The following is a 22067-nucleotide window of genomic DNA, read 5'->3' as shown; positions in this document are numbered from 1 at the left end:
GTGTTGAAACGCTTCCACCATCATCCGACTGATCTTACGTCCTTCTTCAGGTTACCACCCAAAATATTAAACCGAAACGAGTATACTTACGGTGCCCCCTGGTATAATTCTCAGTGCAAACAAGCAAGACAGCGCCTTCGTGCTATATATAATGTATATAAGACCTCCGATGCATCTACTCTGCCAGCTAGTTATGCACAAGCCAAGCAAGTTTACAAACGCACGCAGAAAACTGCCAAACGTGAGTGGCAACAAAATCGCTGGCAGGCCTTGATTACTGCTTCAAAGCCACATAGATCCAGGGAATTCTGGTCTTTGATTAATAGAAGGGTGAGGAAATACCCAAGGGCAGTCATCCCAGCACCGACATGGGAATTGTTCCTGAAGAAATGTTTCTCACAGGCAGATGCTCCCTCCAACCATCTGATGCATCTGTTTTCCCACCTACCTATTTGGCCTCCCACCGATCCTGACGAAATAGCTAAGCTAATAGCCCAGCTGAAACCGGGCAAAGCCCCAGGGCCCGACCTGATCCCTGCTGAAGCCATCAAACTACACCCAAAATGGTGGGCTGGCATCTTGGCCAAAACCTTCGACGCAATCAACGCTTCCGGTCTCATCCCCAAAATATGGAAGGAGGCCATTATAGTACCAATTCATAAAAAAGGTTCTCCAATGGAGCCGGAAAACTACCGTAACATCAGCCTCCTCTCGATCATAGGGAAAATTTATGCCAGCTTTTTGCTGACTAAACTATCGCGATGGGTAGATGAGACTAACCAGATTGGCCATGAACAAGCAGGGTTCAGAACTAAACGTTCTACAACTGATCATGCGATAGTTCTTTACCATCTGGCACGGAAGTACTCCTCCCCTCCCCGGGGCTACCTTTGTGCTGCCTTCTTAGATCTAAAGGCAGCCTTTGACAGCGTTCCTAGAAATATTCTTTGGGAGAAACTTGCGAAACAGGGCATCGATAGAAGACTCCTATGGCTTATAAGTCAGCTCCACGAAGGTACCCATGCCAGAGTGAGACTTACTCCTGCGGGCGACCTCACAAATTCGATACCAATAAACAAGGGAGTGCGCCAAGGATGTATATTGGCTCCCTGCCTATTCAACCTATTCATCAGCGACATGCGAGCACCCCTAGTCAACTCATCTCCAAGTACACACGCGCCTAGACTAGCGGATTACCGCTGTCCACTCCTTTTATATGCGGACGATGCGGTAATTCTATCTTATACACGTGTTGGACTAACCAGAGCTCTGAAGATCTTTGCCACGTATTGTCAACTCAACCAATTAACCATCAACCATGTTAAATCTAAGATTCTGATTTTCGCCAGAAGTCGGAGATTATACGAATGGAAGCTTGGCGGAGCAAAAATAGAGCAAGTCCTAAAATTTCAATACCTAGGAGTTATTTTTCAATACAATTTGGGGTGGAAAGCACAAATTCAACACCTACTTAATAAGGCCAAAACTCTGTCATATGCGCTCCTCCGATTTTTCTTTTCGGATGGAGCTTTGCATGTTCCCTCGGCCCTAAAGGTGTTCAAGGCAAAAGTGGTTACCGCGCTTGCCTATGCTGCCCCGCTCTGGGCCGTGATGACAGATCTTGCTCCTCTTGAGACTCTGCAAAACCAATTCCTACGTCGGATCCTAATGCTCCCCCTGTGCGTAAGTAACGCAGCCATGCGACTAGAATTGAAGATCGCATCCTTAGAAACTTGCCTGTGGAAGCAAGTCTTCAGTTATTGGTTATCATTGTGGCATAGATTACCAGACCATTACCTTGTCCAATGCTTATGGCGAGATGAATTCTCCAGCCTTTGGACTAGTAGAATTCATGCCAAACTCCTGAGTTATGGAATCTCTCCCTTAGATTCCCTAAAACTAGATCAAATCACTGCTCAAAGACTGATCCGCCAAAGACTGGATGACATCGATTTACAGCGAAATTATACGCTGGGGGGAGGTGTTTGTTCGCCCCAGAACATTGGTATTACCTTAACTTACTGCGTTCCATCATACCTCTCCTCCCTTTCGACTGTTGCCCATAGGCTGGCCTTCACCAAAGCGAGGTTTAACGTTTTTCCCTCCAATGTCCTGAGACATAGATTCTCAAAGGGCCAAGCCTCCGCCATGTGCGAATGTGATAAGGAGACGCCGGAGTCGCTTCAGCACATTATGTTCACTTGCCCCTTGTTCAACGTGCCATGGGCAAATTTGTTGGGATCAATCATGCAGAAACTAGAGGGTACCCCACCAAAATTCCACCTTGCCCAAATCTTGCAGGATAAGGATACCCATACAACCCTGAAAGTGGCTAGGTTTCTGGTCGCTGTCCTTACCCAAAAGCGTTGCCAAGGAGCACTACAAGCTAATTAAAGCGCAGTATGTCATTCCATCTCATAGTATTTTATTGTTACAGTGGTGTTTTAGCGGCTGTTTTTTCCCACGTGCACAAGCTGTTATTTATGTCTTGTTTTTATCTGTATGGGCCTATGGCCGTAATAAATATTATTATTATTATTATTATTATTATTATTATTATTATAGATGACGCCAACGACGAAAGGCCGCGTAGATTGCCAGCAGTTCGCGGTCATACACTGTATAGTTTTGCTCCGACTTGCTCAGTTTTCTCGAGAAAAAGGCACACGGTTTCCATTCCTGCTTGCCCCGCCCTGGCTTCAAAAGGACCGCCCCTACGGCTCTGTCGGACGCGTCGGTCTCTAGCCTCAGGGGTTTCTCCAGATCTACGTGCAGGAGTTGCTCTTCCGATGCGAACGCCTTCTTCAGTTTTTCGAAGGATTGCTGGGCCTCTTCTGTCCACACAAACTTCTTTTTGCTACTGAGACAATCCGTGATGGGCGCTGTCAAGTGGGCGAAGTTCTTGATGAACTTCCTGTAGAAGTTGCTGAACCCTAGGAACCTCTGTACGTCCTTCCGTGTTTTGGGAGCCTTCCACTCCAGCACTGCCTGCACCTTGCTTGGGTCCATCGCTAAGCCTTTGTCAGACAACTTGTACCCCAGAAACTCGACTTCTCTGGCGTGAAACTGACATTTTTCCAGCTTGACCCACAACTGGTGCTTCTGCAGTCGTTGTAACACTTCCCTGACGTCTCTAACATGTTGCTCCTCATTGTCCGAATAAATTAAGACGTCGTCCAAGAAGGCTACGCAGTTCTTGTACAGCAGAGACCCCAACACGTGGTGCATGAAAGCTTGAAAACAGGCGGAGCCCGACTGTAATCCAAAAGGCATAACTAAGTACTCAAAGGCACCTAGGGGTGTGAACATTGTGGTCTTCCATTCGTCCCCCTCCCTCATCCTGATCAAATTGTATGCGCCCCTGAGGTCCAGCTTGGTAAAAATTTTGCCTTTCCTCACTCGCGTTAAAATGTCGTCAATCCTGGGCATTGGGAAGGTCACGGGTTCTGACACCAAATTGACAGCTCTATAGTCCACTACGAGCCTGGGTTTATTGGTGTCCTTTTTGTCCACAAAGAACACCGGACTGCCCCCTACTGCCTTTGATTCTCTTATGAAGCCTCTTTTCAGGTTCTTGTCAATAAATTCTCGCAACTCCTTCATCTCCCTGTCAGACATGGCGTACAGCTTACCCACTGGCAGCTGAGCCCCCGGAAGCAAGTTGATCTGGCAGTCAAAGGGCCTATGGGGTGGCAGTCTATCTGCCTCCTTCTCGCTGAAGACCTCCCGCAGATCTGCGTATTGTGGCGGCACCTCCCCTTTCCGCTCCACCGCCATCCCAGCCACCCTGGCCACGGTCATTCTTGGGGCTTCCCCCCGTAGACAGTGTTCCAGGCAGTAAGCTGACCCAAAGGTGACTGTCCTCTGATGCCACGCCACCACTGGATCATGTTGTGCTAGCCAGCTCATCCCTAATATTATTGGGGGTCCTGCTAGCGAGGCGACGTGAAAGGCGATGGTCTCCGAGTGCCTGGACACCCTCATTCTCATTGGCGGGGTCTGGTGTGTCACTTCCCCTCCTAGAAGCTCCCTGCCATCAATGGTGGTCACTTGCAAGGGAAAATCCAAAGGCAGTAAGTGGAGCTGGTGCTCTAATGCAAAGTCTTTGCTGAAGAAATTACATGAGCTGCCTGAATCCAGCATCCCTTTCACCTTGACCGGGTGCCCGTTCGGGAGTTCTAGCACCACTTCGATGGCTATTGCCGCCTTGGGGGGGGTCTGGTTGGGGCACTTTTACTGGTGGCTGGCCTGGCTGTTGTGCCCCTTGATTGGCAGCCAAGCGTTCCCGTTTCCCTGTTCCTGTTCCTTTACCACCTCCTCCTCACCCCCTGCGGCTCCCACCATTCCTTGCCAGGCCTTTCTTTGAGGGCAGGCTCTGGCAAAATGGCCTGGCCGCTGGCAAAGGTAACACTTCTTGGAGGTTTTCCAATCCTTTCCCTCCTTCTTGCGCCCTTCGCTGGTGCTTGAAACTTCCCGCGCGCGTGCCCCATCTATTTCCATTGGCTCTGCTGGCGGGGAAGGCTGCCTTGGTATTTCAGGAATGGGGTAGTCATGGCAACGTTGCTCTCTCCCTTCCCGCCTCTCCTGGGCCCGCGCTTCCTGGCGCACGCCAATCGCAAGCACAGCCTTGGTCAGCTGATCCATCCCCTGTGGGCGGGGTGCGCGGGAAAGTTCATCCTTAACCGTTGGGGACAACCCCTCCTCGAATAACATCTGTATGGGTTCGGAGCCCAGTTCCCACCCGAGGCGGTGAACTATCATGGCAAAGCGCGACCAGTAGTCCCTAACTGACTGGTTCCCCTGTTTACAGTTCATCAATTCCCGCTTTGTCACACTTTTTTGAACATCAGTGGAAAACATTGCGTCCATTGCTTGGAAGAATTTCCTCAGGTCCTGCATGGCGGCATTCTGCGTCGCCATAAGGGGCCTGACCCATTCCCTGGCCCCGTCCTGCAGGTGACCCACAATATATGCCACCCGCGCCGCGTCGTCTTCAAAATCGTCATGCTGCAATTCCAATGCGTACTCTATTTCCGTTCGAAACGCACTGTATTCTTGCGGCTTCCCCCCAAACTTGTGCACCAGTCCCGGTACCTTCCTTGCTATGGGGGTGGGTCTGACCTGTGCATCTTGAGACCGCCTTTCGTCCAGCCGCGCCGTCAGAATGGCCACATGCTGCTCCAACTCTCGGTTCCTCTCCACCAGCGTTTGCCCTCCAGCTGCTCCCCCCTGGGTGCTGGCTTCTCCGGGCTTGCTCATGATGCTGCCTGCCTGCTGCTGCGCACGAGCAACTTTCAGGGACTGACAGATTGCTGTGATGAGTATGAGTTACTCGTGCGTAAACTGGTGCCTCTCTAGGCTAATTTGCCTTGTCAAACCTTTCTGACTGCACAGCCCTTTCTAATCATGACTGTCTCAGTCACTAGCAGAATCCGTCAGTGGGCGTTTCTTGAATCTCTTCCAACATAAGAGTTGTTTGACACCCAGTCTCCGCCTCCTCTCACTGCGCGGGAGCCTTCCGCGCAGGGAGGGCGTAGGTAGCGGAGGACCTGTCCCCTCCTCACTGAGTTCCAGTGAAGAGTCCGTGAGCCCTCTCTCCGATTTCCCCATCTGCCCACTTTTGTTCCTGGTGTTGCGCTTAAATGCTTCCCCCTCCACTGAGCTGCTTCTCCCCCTGCTGCTGGGTCCTTCTCCAGCATCATCTAGGAGCCTCCCCTTCGCCTCCCGCTCTGATGTCAGTTCCCTGACACTATCATTTGCCCGATAATAAATGTTGGAAATGTAAAGAAACTGAAGGTACATTCTTTCACCTTTGGTGGACGTGCCCAAGGATTAAGGTTTTCTGGGAGATGATTTATAATGAATTAAAAAAGGTATTTAAATATACCTTCTTGAAGAAACCAGAGGCCTTTCTCCTGGGCATAGTCGACCAATCGGTGTTAAAGAAGGACAGAACTTTCTTTCTTTCTTTTTTTTTAAAATAATTTTTTATTAAGGTTTTAAACAAAGAAAAAAGAAAAACAACACACACAAAAAAACGATACAAAACTTAACAATAAAAACACAAAACATAACAATTAGAAAAACTCTCTTTTCCATTCCCAATTTTAAGTTACTTATTTTCTGGACTTCCTCATACCTCCCTCTTTTGTATTCCAATCCACATTATTAGTTCAGCAGTTTCTTTTCCACTTTTTTAATCCCAATCTTTAATTTAATAAAATGTTAAAATATATAACTTCAACTTTTTTTTTAAAACCTGATCCTTGCTCTTAGTGTCATATAACTTTAAATTTTTCCCTTTTATTATCAAATTTCCATTTCTTTAAACATCTTTAATCTTAATCTTTAATCTTAATCTATCCTTAACTTTAACCTGTACAGCTGGAAACCACTTATTTTCAATCCAACATCACTCTAACATTCCTTAATTTTGCAGTGTTTCTGAAGATAGTCTTTGAATTTCTTCCAGTCTTCCTCCATCGACTCTTCTCCCTGGTCACGGATTCTGCCAGTCATTTCCGCCAATTCCATATAGTCCATAAGTTTCATCTGCCATTCCTCCAGCGTGGGAAGTTCTTGTGTCTTCCAATACTTTGCGATGAGTATTCTTGCTGCTGTTGTTGCATACATAAAGAAAGTTCTATCCTTTTTTAACACCCTTTGGTCCACTATGCCCAGGAAAAAGGCCTCTGGTTTCTTGGGGAAGGTATACTTAAATACCTTTTTTAATTCATTATATATCTTTTCCCAGAAAGCCTTAATCTTTGGGCACGTCCACCAAAGGTGAAAAAATGTACCTTCGGTTTCTTTACATTTCCAACATTTGTTATCGGGCAAGTGATAGATTTTCGCAAGCTTGACTGGGGTTATGTACCACCTGTATATCATTTTCATAATATTCTCTCTTAAGGCATTACATGCCGTAAATTTCATACCTGTGGTCCATAACTGTTCCCAGTCAGCAAACATAATGTTATGTCCAACGTCCTGTGCCCATTTAATCATAGCCGATTTTACCGTTTCATCCTGAGTATTCCATTTCAGCAGCAAGTTATACATTCTTGACAAATTCTTAGTTTTGGGTTCTAACAGTTCTGTTTCTAATTTTGATTTTTCCACCTGGAAGCCAATTTTCCTGTCCAATTTAAATGCCTCCATTATCTGATAATAATGAAGCCAGTCTCGCACTTTGTTTTTTAGTTTTTCAAAACTCTGCAATTTCAGTCTATCTCCGTCTTGTTCCAAAATTTCCCAATATTTCGGCCATAAAGAAGGACAGAACTTTCTTTATGTATGCTACAACAGCAGCAAGAATACTTATTGCAAAGTACTGGAAGACACAAGATCTACCCACACTGGAGGAATGGCAGATGAAAATGATGACTATATGGAATTGGCGGAAATAACTGGCAGAATACGAGACCAGGGAGAAGAGTCGGTGGAAGAAGATTGGAAGAAATTTAAAGACTACTTACAGAAATATTGTAAAATTAATGAATGTTAGAATGATGACGGATTGAAGTTAAGCGGTTTCTAGCAGTAATGGTTAAAAGAATTGGAAAAATTGGTTTTTAATAGGTAAATGTTAATGTTATAATATATTAAGAATAAGATCAGGATTAAAAAGGAGGGAAAGGAATTGCTGGACTAACAAACTGAATTGGAATACAAAAGAGGGAGGTATGAGGAGGTCCGGGAAACAAGTAAACGTAAAAGAAGTGATGAAAAGATGGAATTGTTTTTAACTGTTTTTTCTTTTTCTTTTTTGTACTTTGTATTTTGTATTTTTCTTTCTATTGTTAATTTTCTTATTAATGTGATCCTTTTCTTGTGAAATTCTAATAAATATCTTAAAAAAAAAAGAGCATGAGCTGCTCTTAAGTAAGTTAAAAAGTATTTTCAAGTCAACTTTTTAATATTGCACTATTTTTAAAATTTTTAACACTTTTGCTCTTCTTTGTACTTATAGACCTCCTTTTGCCATGTGGACGAATCAAACCTCCCTTATTGATCTATTTTTAATGGTATGGAAAGAGAAATTGTTGTATTATCTGGTTCCACAGACTCTGCTAGATTTTATTCAGAAGGTTTTACAAGTACCTATCAGGATGGTAAGAATTTTATTACAGTCAGCCAAAAAGGATTTTAAGTGTTCCATGCAATCTGTTAGTACTACAAGCCACCCAATGACTGAGAATCCCTCTTTTGTCCCAGAAGTTTGGGAGTAGCAGTCTTTTATACTTGCTTTAATTTTGAAATTTTCTTTCGGATTAGTTCCTCTACTTGTTTAGCCTGGATTTGGCCTTGAGTCGCTTGAGCTCCTGGTCTCAGTGCCAGAGATGACTTAGCAGTTGAGCTGCCTGGACCCAAAACCTCTTTCTGCTCATCCTCAGAGCTGCTGAGAGATCCTATAAGGTCAGTAATAGGATCTGGCTCCTGCTGCTTCTTAGCCACCTCCTCATTTTCTTATTCACATAAAATGGAGTAATTTTTGCTTGTGCTTTCTTTAGAGAAGCTCTCTTTGGAGGAGGGTCTGTGGCACTCGGGGAGAGAACATGCATTTTGTAACTACTCTGGGTCAACACTGTCTTTCCCCTTAATTCCTCATCAAGTTTCCTGATTCCAGTTATACCTTATGCCTTATACCATTTTCTAAAATTCTGTGATTATCCTTGCTGTGATTTATTGAATGGAAACTGAGACAGGTTTTCCAGGTGAAGCTTTTTCCAAACACTCCCCTGTATGAAGTATCTCATGGGAATCGAGAATGGGGCTGCGAAGGAAGCTTTTCCCACATTTCAAGCACTTATTTCTTCCCACCTTTAGTTCTTTCATGTGAAGTGAGGCTCTCCTTCTGAACGAAGAGCTTTCCTTGATGGGAAGTGGACTGGGAGCTCTGACTAAAGTTCTCTCCACACTCTGAATATTTATATGGTTTCTCCATTGTGAGGATTTTTCTTGTTGTCTCCCTTCTTCTTCCTTTCCAGTTCACCACCTACCACCTACAACCCATGGCAGTATTATTAATTAATTATTATAATAGCCTCAGGAATAGATAAGAGTCTGAAATGATTGAACAATGCAAATGAATGCTTGTGAAAGAGGAAGAAGGGAAGGGAGTTACTGCCTTTTTTGGCTGGTATTAGCTAACTTATTTATGGGACTCGGAGATTCAAAAAGCCTGGCTCGTTCCAGGGATGGATGTAATTTGGCTCAGTCGTGGAATCCGCTCCATCTCCAAGCTCAGTCATTTCTTTGCTCAACCAAAAACAGAGAAATGCAGAAAGGGAAACAGAAAATTAGACAGGATGTACTTCCATGTCCTTAATATCTCTGAAGCCTACACTGAAGAAGGCCTGGGCAGCTCAGACCAGCCTCCTCATGGTTGGAAAAGGCAGGACTGGTGGAAGAATATTCCCAGACAGAACAGGAGATACATCTCCTATGGAGAGTTGTGGGTGTGTTAACATCTCAGATGCTGTAGGTGGCGCTATTGGGCTCCCTCAAAATAGAGGTTTGTCCTTCAGAGATCTGTATGGAATTTCAAAACTGATCTTATGATCCAGCAGGGAGCCTTACCAGAGAGGCCACGATCCCAGGATTCTCCTCCTTGACTTCCTTCTGCAGAGCTCTCTGGTCAGGATCCAGCAAAGCCCAGTCCTCCTCTGGGAAAGGAACAGCTACGTCTTCAAAGCACACTGGACCCTAAGGGAAAAAGGGAGAAGAAAGATGATATTTTTCTACACATTGCTCTGTTCTTTTCTGCCTCTTAATAGCTGCATTGTTTTAACATTATTCTTTTCCTTCATGCTTATTTCAGTATCTTAATGGAACAATTTTGTTGTGTATTTAAATGATGGGGGAGAGACATGTGTTGTTGCATCTGGGACAGAGGAAGTGGTCCTGTTGTGCTGCTGCAGATGCAGACGGGCTTTTCTTGTCCCTGTGCTCCCCCCACGTGGGAATGTTCCCTTCTGTCTACATCCTCTGGTCACAAATGTGACTTTTCCCTCCCTCTGTTGGGGGTTTATTTGCCTGCCCACTTTTCCTTGACCCAAAGCCCCCTCCCTAAAAAGGAAGAGCAGAGCTGCAGACCTCCTGCGAAGTGGCCCCTCCCTGGCTTGGCAGAGAGGACAAAGGAGGACCCTCTGCTCCCTGACTTGGGGGTCTCTCCCCCCCCCAGGTATGATCTGAGCAGGGACCCCCACGCCCCCTCCCTGCCCCCCAGGGACCCCCTTCTCCCCATTGCACCCTCAGGGGGAGGAGAGAGGAGACTCACCCGAGTCCAGGAGGGGCTTTTGCAAAGGAGAGAAGAAGGCAGGGAGGGAGGGGGAGGGGGAGGGGGGATTTAGCCCTGGAGGACCTTGCCCCCCTCCCCCTCCCCTCCCCGTCCTCTCTAGGACTCCAGCTCTGCTCCTCTTAACCCTTGCCAGCCCAGCCCTCCCTCTCCCCGCTGCCCCACGGAGCCCCCTCGGAGCCCGACTCCGCGCCAGGGAGACGGGGCTTCCCCAGGAGTCTCCGCCTGCTCCAAGCAGCCTCCTCGAGAGCAGGCGCCAGGGGGGAAGAGGAAGCCCAGATCCCCCCGAGGGAGACACGTCTTCCCTCCAGCCCCCCATCTTCCCTGGGGCAGCCCTGAATTGGGGGGCCAAGCTGGTGTCCGGAGGCGCCTCCTTCCTTTGGACTTGGAGGCTTGGCTTCTTCCAGGCTCTGGAGTCAGACTTGGGGGGCCCTTTCCCCCCTCTCAGTCCGCCCCCCACACCCAGGGGGTCCCCTCAGCCCTCCTTCTTGGGGGTCTCCCTCCGCCCCCCACACCCAGGGGGTCCCCTCAGCCCTCCTTCTTGGGGGTCTCCCTTCCCTCCCCCCTCTCAGTCCGCTCCCCACACCCAGGGGGTCGCCTCAGCCCTCCTTCTTGGGGGTCTCCCTCCCTCCCCCTCTCAGTCCGCCCCCCACACCCAGGGGTCCCCTCAGCCCTCCTTCTTGGGGGTCTCCCTCCGCTGCCCCCTCACAGTCCGCCCCCACACCCAGGGGGTCCCCTCAGCCCTCCTTCTTGTGGGTCTCCCTCCGCTCCACCCTCTCAGTCCACCCCCCACACCCAGGGGGTCTCCTCAGCCCTCCTTCTTGGGGGTCTCCCTCCGCTCCCCCCTCTCAGTCCGCCCCCCACACCCAGGGGGTCCCCTCAGCCCTCCTTCTTGGGGGTCTCCCTCCGCTCCCCCCCTCAGTCCGCCCCCCACACCCAGGGGGTCCCCTCAGCCCTCCTTCTTGGGGGTCTCCCTCCGCTCCCCCCCTCAGTCCGCCCCCCACACCCAGGGGGTCCCCTCAGCCCTCCTTCTTGGGGGTCTCCCTTCCCTCCCCCCAGCTTCTCCCCTTCAACTCCCGCCTGACTCCTCTTCCTCTCCTCCCCACCTTCCCCTCCCAGCTCCCCCCTCAGAAAAGGCGCCTTGCCTTTTCCCGCCCAAAGGGCTGGCTCCGCCCCCCGCTGGCTTGGCAGCCAATGAGAGCGAGGTTCCAGCCCCTGGGGGAATTTCTGAGGGACGAAGTCCGCTGACTGGCCTGGCTCTGCTGTCCATCACAGGCCCAACCAAGGGGGGCATCCGGCAGCTGCCCTATATCTCTAGAGATCATCTACGTCTGTCAGTTACCTGTCAATCCATTTTAGGGTTTGAGATCATTTGAAATAACTGTGCCGGGTGCCAGAGCCCCGAGGGGCCTAAGTGTAATAAACAGTAGTAATAAATGGATGGCGGAAAAGTCTGGGAAGGGGCGAGAGGCCCCTCCCTGCCCCCTCAAGGCTCCTCTCAGGCTCATCCAGGGTCCAAGGCCTCCTCCATTTTTGGAGGGCCAGGAAGTGAGTGGCCCCTGCAGCTTCGCCTGCTGGAAAGGGGGCAACATGCAAGCGGCCAGCCTGGCAGGGTTGTTGTGGAAGGAGGAGCTCCTGGGAGGAAAGGAGGTGCCAGGGAAGTGCCATTCTGTCAGTAAAGCGCCTCCGTCCCTCACTCCTCCTCCAAACGAGAACCAGGGGGGTGTATATATATCTAGGTAGGTAGGTAGGTAGATGATAGATAGATAGATAGATAGATAGATAGATAGATGTGTATATAACTGTTACGGAAAATCTGGGTGCGTGGTTACTCTGCCACCCAGCTCGTCGGACCAAGTCCGCGGGTCCTTGCGGAGGAGAAATGAGCTCAGCCGGACGCAGGCGCAAACTACAGAAGATCCGAGTTTATTGCGCAACAGGTTCAAGGCGAGATTGAACCCCGAGTAGGGGGTGACAGGAGTTTTTGAAACTTCCCTCCATGTCCCAGAATACAGTGCGAAATACATCATTATTGCGTCATGAATACATTAGAAATAGGTTGGGTTACACAGGTGACATCATGAATATATTACAGAAAGGTGGGATTTCACGGATTAGCATTTCAGGGAAGGGAGGGAGAGTATGCAGAGTGAGAGATATGCAAAGATAAACACTTCCTGAGTACCGGTGATGATGAAACAATAGTCCAGATATGCATCGTCTGCCACCGGCATTGCCCGGAGGAAGGGGTCGGCAGAACGATCTGACAGGATTAGGGTCTTCCTGAGTACGTGGCCTGTCGCTTCGGGGATTATGGAGGCAGGGGTAGCACCATGGAGTCCTGAGGGAACTGAGTCAATTGACACCAAAACCAAAGAAATCGGAGCTGTGGTTGATTTTATGTGAATTTAAGAAGTTTTCGCCTGTTCCAGTCCATTCGTATAGCAATGATTGAAGTCGGAAATAAAATGGTTACATTGTTGCAAGTTTTGACACTTTTACGAGTCCACGAGTTTCGATTCCATTGTTCTCCCAGCGGGGAGCCGTCAGTAGCTTGTCAAGAGGTTAAATGAGGCGTGCAGGGGCTCGCTGAGCTGACTCTGCAGAGCGAATGCATGGTTCTGATTGGCTGGGACGCGGCCATTGAAACGGATGGGAGCGCAGTTTGATACGGTCAACCCATGATAGAGATAGAGTGGGAAGGAGGCTTAGAGAAAGATGGTGGGCTTATTTCGCCCGTATACAGAAAGAGATAGGCATCTTATTTAAAGGACCAGGGGTATAGTGTGGTGCTTGTGTAACGGTGTGGGGCTTAGGGGCCTGGGCAAAGCTGGGCGCCGTCGAGGTCATCGCCTCTGATCCTTTGGTGGGCGGTGGAGGGGTGCAGGAAGGTACCCCCCCTCCTTTCCGTATCAATAACAGACAGGCACAATCCAAGATGGCCCTTCCTCCCGCTCCAAACATAGAAGGACCGGTTGCCCTGACCCAACATGGCCTCTGCTCTTTCTGGCCTCCATGGCAGCCTCAACTCCAGGACGGCCTCCTCGCGCGGTGAATGGAGGGGCGAAGTCAACTTACACTTGAACTTGGAGGCTGTCAGGGCCTGAAGCGCAGCAGGACAGGCCCAGCTTTTCTCCAGCTCCGCTTGCCCAAAAGCAGCTGCTCCCCTTCAGACCGATGTTCCCCTTCCTAGAAATGGGGGCCTAATGCTTCCCTCGCTTTCTGCTCCCTTCCCTGAGTACTTCCACCATTCCATGCTTTGGACGCAGCCCCGCTTCCCTGGCGGAACAGCAGGATTAAGGGCACCAGGAATATATTGTTCAGTTTCTGTTAATTGATTCTCATGGGAACTTGCAGATTCTGGCTTCACACAATTAACTCAAGGCAGTGTCAATTTACTCTTGGCAGAAAGCCAAGGTCTGCTTGACCTAGAAACTACTTACTCTGATTGGTTAACGACCAGCACTCAACTCTGTTATCTAGGATTGCTAGCACAGTTTGGTGTTAGATGTGTTAGGTGTGTTAGGAGTAGAAGTGCTGTGTATGGTAGAGAGAGAGAGAGAGAAAGAAAGGATTTATTTTGCTTTGTTTTGTATGCAGAAACTCTGCTGGTTTTATTTTTCCTTTTAATAAATCCTGTAAATAGTTATTCTGAGTCTAGCTGACTAGTCATTTCCACCTCAACTAGCTTCTTCGCTGTGCAGGAAAACTCTGCTACGTTTGGGCTAAAGCCATTAGAGCTATGCCTGACACTTCAAAGTTCCATGATATATACCCTTTCCTGAGAATAAATCTGAAATTTGCTTTCACATTAGTTTGTCTACTTGTTTAGCCTGAAAAGGGGAGAGACATGTGTTGTTGCATCTGGGACACAGGAAGTGGTCTGGTTGTGAAGATGCAGAAGGGCTTTTCTTCTCCATGTGCTCCCCCCATGTGCAAACGTTCTCGTCTGTCTACATCCTCTGTTCACAAATGTGACCCCTCTCTCCCTCTGAAGGGGGTTTATTTCCTTGACCCAAAGCCCCCTCCCCCCAAAAGGAAGGCAGCATCTGGATCCCAAGGAAGAACAGCTGCAGTCCTCCTGTGGCCTTATGAGGCTTTGCCCTCAGGTGGGAAAAATATTGCGCCCGGGAAAGGGAAAATGGGAGTCAACAGACAAGGAATAGTTTCGGAGAAAAAGCTTTATTTCTACCATCCATGAACTGGTAGAAGGAGCAAGTGTGATAACTCACAAACAAGCACGAGTTCACAGCCATTTGCACAGAGCATATATTCCCCTTCCAGTTCCCTCCCCTTCTCCTCCTTCTGAAAAGTTCTGCCCCATGTCTCCTGAGCATGAACAGAAAGTTCCTGTCATGGGACTATTTTGGACTGTTCCCAGGAAAAGGGGGTGAGAAACGAAGGGGGGTTTCAGAGTGTTCAGATATGTTTCATTCTCCTGTAAGAAAGCTGCAATCTGGTTTTAACAAGGCCACTGGCCTTAGAAAGAAAAAGGCTTTGAGAAGCAAAGGACTCTGTTCTCCACCTTCGTTTCAGTCTTTTTGTTACAGCAAGAGCAATATGCTTAGCTAATGCTTTTAGCCTTAGAAGGGGAAAAAGGCTTTGAGAGTGCAGTTTGAGAGAGCCTGAGGCGAGGCTTGGAGGCCTGGCTGGGGGGGGGGGAGGATTCACAAAGGGGTTTAGGGTTTTTAGGGTAACCTAACTGTCTTTCTTCACTCCTGCGAACTGGCCCCTCCCTGCCAAGACGGGGAGTTCCAAAGGGCAGGTGCTGCCACATTAAGCAACGCAGTGCTGGAAAGGGGGTGAAAGGCAAGCGGCCAGCCTGGCAGGGTTGTGGAAGGAGGAGCTCCTGGGAGGAAAGGAGGTGCCGTGGAAATGCCATTCTAGAAGTAAAGAGCCTCCGTCTCTCACTCCTCCTCCAAACGAGAGCCAGGCGTGTGTGTAAACATCTAGAGTGAGGGGGGAAAGTATTTGATCCCCTTCTAAATTTGGTTTTTTTGCCCTCTGACGAAGAAATGCCTAGTCCACAATATTAATGGTAGGTTTATTGTAGCTGTGAGAGACAGAATAACAACTGTTAAACCGAGAAGACAAAAGTCAAAGATTGATGAGGTTTATTTTTTTGTTGTTGTTCTTGTTCCTACTTTTCTCTCTTATTTATTCCCAATATCATACAAATCTTAATCCTTTATCTTATCTTGACAGCCACTGGTATGCAACTTTCATCATATTTAACAGATCTATATGCAAATTAACATGCAAGATGAAAATTTTGTTCTACTTCTTGTTGTCCATCAATTGTTTTCGGTGCAGTCCCTCCTCAGAAGGCCCTATTTCATTCCACCGTCTTACCTTCCAGGACTCTGGGCTGTCTTCCAGATTTCCTTTGTTTAGTTAAAATTAAGACACATGTAATGTATTTTAATGGACTGATATTTTCCCAAACCAAAGAACCTTCTGTAAGAGACCACACTGTGCGATAAATTTCAGAGTTAATAATTGTTCGGTTCCTCTAGAATCCAAGCTTGCTCCCCCTGGACCCTAAGGGAAGCATCCCCAGCCGAAAACATATTTAATCTTGTACAGTGGTACCTCGGGTTACATATGCTTCAGGTTACAGACTCCGCTAACCCAGAAATAGTGCTTCAGGTTAAGAACTCTGGGGCTGCAGTTTTCAGGCTTGGGGACAGGGTGGTGACTGTTTTTTGCACCAAGTTCTGTCCATAAACCCCACTGAGTACAATGGGATCTACTCTAGGTCATTACTGTGCAGACCATGCCAGCCTTATGAAGTGGGGTGAGGAGCAAAAAAAATGAAATGGAAATCAATGGAGATGTTTAGAAATGGGGCTTCTGGTTCCGGTCTGCCTTAATGGATGCTGCTCCCATGATAGCAGAGATTGATAGCAAAGAATAAACAAGGATGATTGGAGGGTAATTGTCCTTGCAAGCTCCCCCCAGGGCCCGAGGGGGAGTGAGCTTCACTTGCAGATTGTCTCGATACCTGGCTCTTGCTCCACCATGGAATCTGAGAGGCAGCAAAATCACTTTGCCTATTGGTAGCCCTCCTACTCAGAAATTAAGAAGCAGAGGTACTTCTGTTTATTTGAGTGAAATTAGAACTAATATACAGACATGTGCTGGAACAGAAGGAACAAGATCATAAACTGATACAAAGCAAAAACGATTCAAACTGCAAAAAAGACTTCCTTCGATCTAAAATATGGTATGGGATGGGAGCCTTTACTCTTTCTTTATATAGAATCATAGAATAGAATCATAGAATCATAGAGTTGGAAGAGACCACAAGGGCCATCGAGTCCAACCCCCTGCCAAGCAGGAAACCCCATCAGAGCACTCCTGACATATGGTTGTCAAGCCTCTGCTTAAAGACCTCCAAAGAAGGAGGCTCCACCACACTCCTTGGCAGCAAATTCCACTGTCGAACAGCTCTTACTGTCAGGAAGTTCTTCCTAATGTTTAGGTGGAATCTTCTTTCTTGTAGTTTGGATCCATTGCTCCGTGTCCGCTTCTCTGGAGCAGCAGAAAACAACCTTTCTCCCTCCTCTATGTGACATCCTTTTATATATTTGAACATGGCTATCATATCACCCCTTAACCTCCTCTTCTCCAGGCTAAACATGCCCAGCTCCCCTAGCCGTTCCTCATAAGGCATCGTTTCCAGGCCTTTGACCATTTTGGTTGCCCTCCTCTGGACACGTTCCAGTTTGTCAGTGTCCTTCTTGAACTGTGGTGCCCAGAACTGGACACAGTACTCCAGGTGAGGTCTGACCAGAGCAGAATACAGGGGCACTATTACTTCCCTTGATCTAGATGCTATACTCCTATTGATGCAGCCCAGAATTGCATTGGCTTTTTTAGCTGCCGCGTCACACTGTTGGCTCATGTCAAGTTTGTGGTCAACCAAGACTCCTAGATCCTTTTCACATGTACTGCTCTCAAGCCAGGTGTCACCCATCTTGTATTTGTGCCTCTCATTTTTTTTGCCCAAGTGCAACACTTTACATTTCTCCCTCATTTATGTTTGCAACATAAATGATTCAGCAGCATGTACGCCCCCCCCCCCGAATGCTAACAAACTGATAAAAAGCAAGAGGTGATAAAAGAGAATGGGATTATACTTATGGATTACAATGAAAAAGAGAAGTATGTGACAAAATTGAAATGGATTTAAAGTCCCGAACTTTCACTGTATTCCTATGGAAGGAAATGGAGTTTGAGCTTTGATGATCGGCTAAGGCTTTGGCAGGACGCCAGATCGTTATTGAGAGAGTTGGACGGAAGGAGAAGCTGGAGTCTTGCCAGAGCTTTGGCGGGACGCCAGATTACTCTCTATCTAGACTCAAACAATAACAAAAAAGGGAGAGAAGATGGCGTGTGACGCAGTTGAAATTACAGCCTCATTCTCTGGTAAGACTGTATTTCAACAAAGTCTCTTCATATCTTCAAACAAGCTGATACCTTGCCAATAATAATTAAAGCCCTCCACAAAGGACCGCGCCATTAAACATCAAATTCTCAAGTTTTTTTAATGAAGTTTCACTTGCATTTCATTTAATTAATTGAATCTTTCTCCATGAGGCTTGCCAAATCACGAAGTAGGTGTCAGTACTGCAGTGTTTCATTCTTTCATTGCACAGTGTGACACTGTGCCTTTAATTGCCTAATTACCTAATGTATCGTCGTGTGAGAATGGGAGCGATTTCTTTTTTTTTAAAAAAAATTTATTCAGATTTTATAAAGAGAAAACAAATACAAAAAAAAAAATAAAAAAAATTACATAGGTTATTATTCCCATTCCCCATTCTATACAGACAGAAGATAAACATAAAAAATCATAAGGGAAAAAAAAATCAAAGTGTTTTAGGCTCTGCTGAGCCCTTGACTTCCCTCCACCCTTTTGGTAAGTATCAAATAGGATCCATGATTGCGTATTTGATTTTTAATCTTAACATCATTCGCTGATAGAGTTAATCTAGCCCCGCCAGTTCATCTTAAAGGTCCGTTCCAATATATTTCCAAAATTTACTCCAATTTTTCTGGAATTTCTGTTCATCTTGGTCTCGTATTCTGCCTGTTAATCTATCAAGCTCGGCGTAATTTACCATTTTCACCTGCCAATCGCTTATGCTGGGCATAATTTCCAATTTCCAATTTTGTGCCAGCATAATTCTTGCAGCTGTGGTGGCGTAGAGAAATATTGTTTTATCTTCATTCTTTATTTCTTTGCCCATCATTCCCAGCAAAAAGGCCTCAGGTCTCTTGGGAAAAGTATATTTTAATATTTTTTTAAGCTCATTATATATTGATTCCCAAAAGACCTTCACCTTATTGCATTGCCACCACATATGGTAAAGGTCTCCCACCGCTTCGCTACATTTCCAGCATGTCTTATCCTTTAATCTATACATTTTGGCCAATTTCGCCGGCGTAAGATACCATCTGTAGATCATCTTCCAGACATTCTCTCTCAATACCATACAAGCCGTGAACTTAATATTGCTGTTCCACAATTCCAGCCATTTTTCAAAATCAATATTATAGCCAAAGTCAATTGCCCATTTAATCATTGCCTCTTTCACCTCCTCATCTTTAGTGTGCCATTCTAGTAACATATCATATATTCTAGACAATGTTTTGCTCTTTCCTTCTACTATCTCTGTGTTAAATTTTGACTTTTTATCATCAAAACCTGTTTTCCTTTTATCTTCTTTTAACAGATCGTTCACCTGATGGTATTGTAGCCAACCAGAGAATAGATCTTTTATCTCTTCATAAGGTTTAAGTTTGGGCCCTTCCTCTGTTTTTCTTACCAAATCTTCATAGGTGGCATTCTTCCCCTCCATATTGATTTTTTTATTTGTTAGGACCTCTATTGGTGAGATCCACCAGGGCGTCTTTCTTTCGAGGAGGTTCTTATTTCTCTCCCAGACCTGGTATATTGCTCCTCTGAAAATATGGTTTAAGAAGGCTCTGTGGACCTTCACCTTCTCATACCAGAGATATGAATGCCACCCGTACCAATTATTGAAACCTTCCAGATCCAATAAATCTCTGTTCTCCAGTTTTATCCAGTCTTTTAGCCAGAGTAGGCACGCTGCTTCATAATATAGGCTCAAATCTGGGAGGGCAAAACCCCCTCTTTCCTTTTTATCAATCAATATTTTCATTTTTATTCGTGGTCTTTTCCCCTGCCAGATGTATTTCGCCAGTGCTCTCTGCCATTCTTTACATTGTTTTAAACCCTTAAGTACTGGAATAGTCTGAAATAAGAACAGCATTCTAGGCAAGATATTCATTTTGACCCCTGCTATCCTCCCCAAAAAGGAGAGCTTCATCCTCCCCCAGATTTCTATATCTTTCTTTATCTTCCTCCAGGTGACCTCATAATTGTCCTTATATAAATTCAAGTTTTTGGCCGTAATCCACACTCCAAGATATTTTACTTTCTTAACTGCCATAATTTCCGCCTTTCTTTCTAATTCTGTCGTTTCTTCCTTAGTTAAGTTTTTGACCAACATTTTAGTTTTGTTCTTATTTACCCTGAGTCCTGCCACACCTCCAAATTCCTCTATTTTTTGTAGAGCTTCTTTTACACTGTCTTTTGGTTCTTCTAAGGTCAATACAATGTCATCCGCGAATGCTTTTTTATATTCCCTCTTTCCTACTTTAATTCCTTTCACTTCTGTTGCCTCCCTCAATCTCTCATTAAGTATTTCCAATACTGTTATGAATAGTAGAGGGGACAGGGGGCAGCCTTGTCTAGTTCCTTTATGAATATTAAAGTATTCTGTTGTGGTGTTATTTATTACCAGTTTTGCTTTCTGTTCCTTGTATATTGCTTCTATACCTCTTCTAAATTTTCCCCCTATTCCCATCATTTCCAAACTTTTCCTTAAGAAGTCCCACGAAATGTTGTCAAATGCCTTTTCGGCATCTATGAAAACCAGGGCAGCTTGTCTGTCTATTTTCATATCCAAATATTCGATGATATCTATCAAATTCCTTACATTATCCCGTAGTTGTATCCCTGGAAGGAAGCCTGTTTGATCTTTATGTATTTTATTAATCAAAACCTTTTTTAGTCTTTCCGCCATTATGTCTGCAAATAACTTATAATCATTATTTAATAATGAAATTGGCCTATAGTTCTTCACTTCCATAATATCTACCTCTTTTTTAGGAATCAGTGTGATATATGCTTCCTTCCAGGTATTTGGAATCCTTCCTTCTTTTAATATATTATTCATCACCTCACCTAGCACTGGGGATATTTGATTACCTAATGTTTTATAATATTTGGCCGAAAGGCCATCCGGCCCCGGCGCTTTCCCAGCTTTCATCTTTCTTATAGCCTTCTTTATCTCTTCTTGTGTAATTATCTGGTCTAGTACCTCTTTTTCCTCTTTTACAATTTGTTTCAGGTGATATTTTTGCAAATATTGGTCTATTTCTTGTTCAGTTTCCTTTCCTCTTTTATACAAATCCTTGTAATATTTTTGAAATATCCTTTTTATTTCTTTTGGTTCTTCCACAATCCTTTCTCCTTCTCTTATTTTGCTAATCGTGTTTTGTTTCTTCCTTTCTCTTATTTGCCACGCCAAATATTTCCCTATCTTATTTGCAGATTCAAAGTTCTTCTGGTTCATTAATTTAATTTTCCACTCTATCTCTTGGTTTATTATTGTAGAGAATTTAGCTTGTAATATTTTTAGATTCTGTTTTGTGGTCTCTTCGCTAGGGTTGGTAGTTAATTTTCTTTCATTTTCCAAAATCTGTGTTAGAATCTGTTCTTTCTTTATCTCTTTTTCTTTTCTTAATTGGCTGTTTTTCTGAATCAGAAATCCCCTCATAACTGCCTTTCCTGCATCCCACACAGTCTCTATAGGGGTTTCCCCATTTAAATTCCACTTAAAGTAATCTTCAATTGTTTCTATGGCCTTATTTACAATCCTCTGGTCATTAAATAAAAATTCATTCATTCTCCATCTGCCTATTTTAACATCTTTGCCTTTTAACTCCATGGAAACCGCATTATGATCGGATATAGTTCGTGGCTGAATTTCAGACTTAGTTAGTTTCTGTATCAATTCCTTCGAGATCCAAATACTATCTATTCTCCCCCAACTCTGGTTTGGGTTTGAGAAAAAAGTGAATTGTTTCGTAGTGGGGTTCTTATATCTCCATGCATCAATTAATCCCAAGTTATTTACCATATCAAAGAAAGATCAAGGCAGTTTACCTTCTTTCATCTCTTGTCTTTTTGTTAGTTTATCTAAGTTTGGCGGCACCACCCCATTAAAGTCACCCATCAGTATCATTTTTTGGTCCATCCATTCCATCAATATATTACCCAGTTCGGAAAAGAAAGCTGATTTTTTGTCATTTGGTGCATATATTCCAACCACAATTATTTTTTCTCCATGAAATACCATCTGAACTACCACCAATCTCCCTTGCTCATCTTTGTACAATAGTTGTGGGTCATATTTTTCCTTTATGTATATTACTACCCCTCTTTTCTTAACCTTATCCGAGGTCACAAAATCTAATCCTAATCTCTTATTGCTCAATACCCTCTTATGCTTATTTATTACGTGCGTCTCTTGCAAGCAGATTAGATCCCAATTCTTTTTCAGTAATACATGCGCAATCTGATTCCTCTTATTTTTATTATTCAACCCATTCACATTCCAGCTTAGTGTTTTTAAAACCATCTGTTATGTTGTACTAACAAATTTATCTA

At 45.5% G+C, this 22067-nt stretch overlaps 2 protein-coding genes across 7 annotated transcripts in view; one reads left to right on the top strand and one right to left on the bottom strand.

The window, feature by feature from the left end:
* Positions 1-22067, top strand: part of LOC308465792 (uncharacterized protein) — a 430090-nt gene that overhangs the window by 215024 nt on the left and 192999 nt on the right. The window lies entirely within an intron of this gene.
* LOC308465694 (uncharacterized protein) overlaps positions 1-22067 on the bottom strand; it is a 386527-nt gene that overhangs the window by 219524 nt on the left and 144936 nt on the right. The window contains exon 4 of the mRNA XM_080985781.1: positions 9583-9708. Within this exon, the coding sequence (XP_080841907.1) occupies positions 9583-9708 (126 nt within the window). The remainder of the gene's footprint in view (positions 1-9582; positions 9709-22067) is intronic.

The sequence above is a fragment of the Podarcis pityusensis genome (genome assembly GCF_964106645.2).
Source record: "Podarcis pityusensis genome assembly, chromosome: 2".
Classification (NCBI taxonomy): Eukaryota; Metazoa; Chordata; class Lepidosauria; order Squamata; family Lacertidae; genus Podarcis; species Podarcis pityusensis.
The sequence above is the reverse complement of the archived record's forward strand: the minus strand, read 5'-3'. Positions and strand labels throughout refer to the sequence as shown.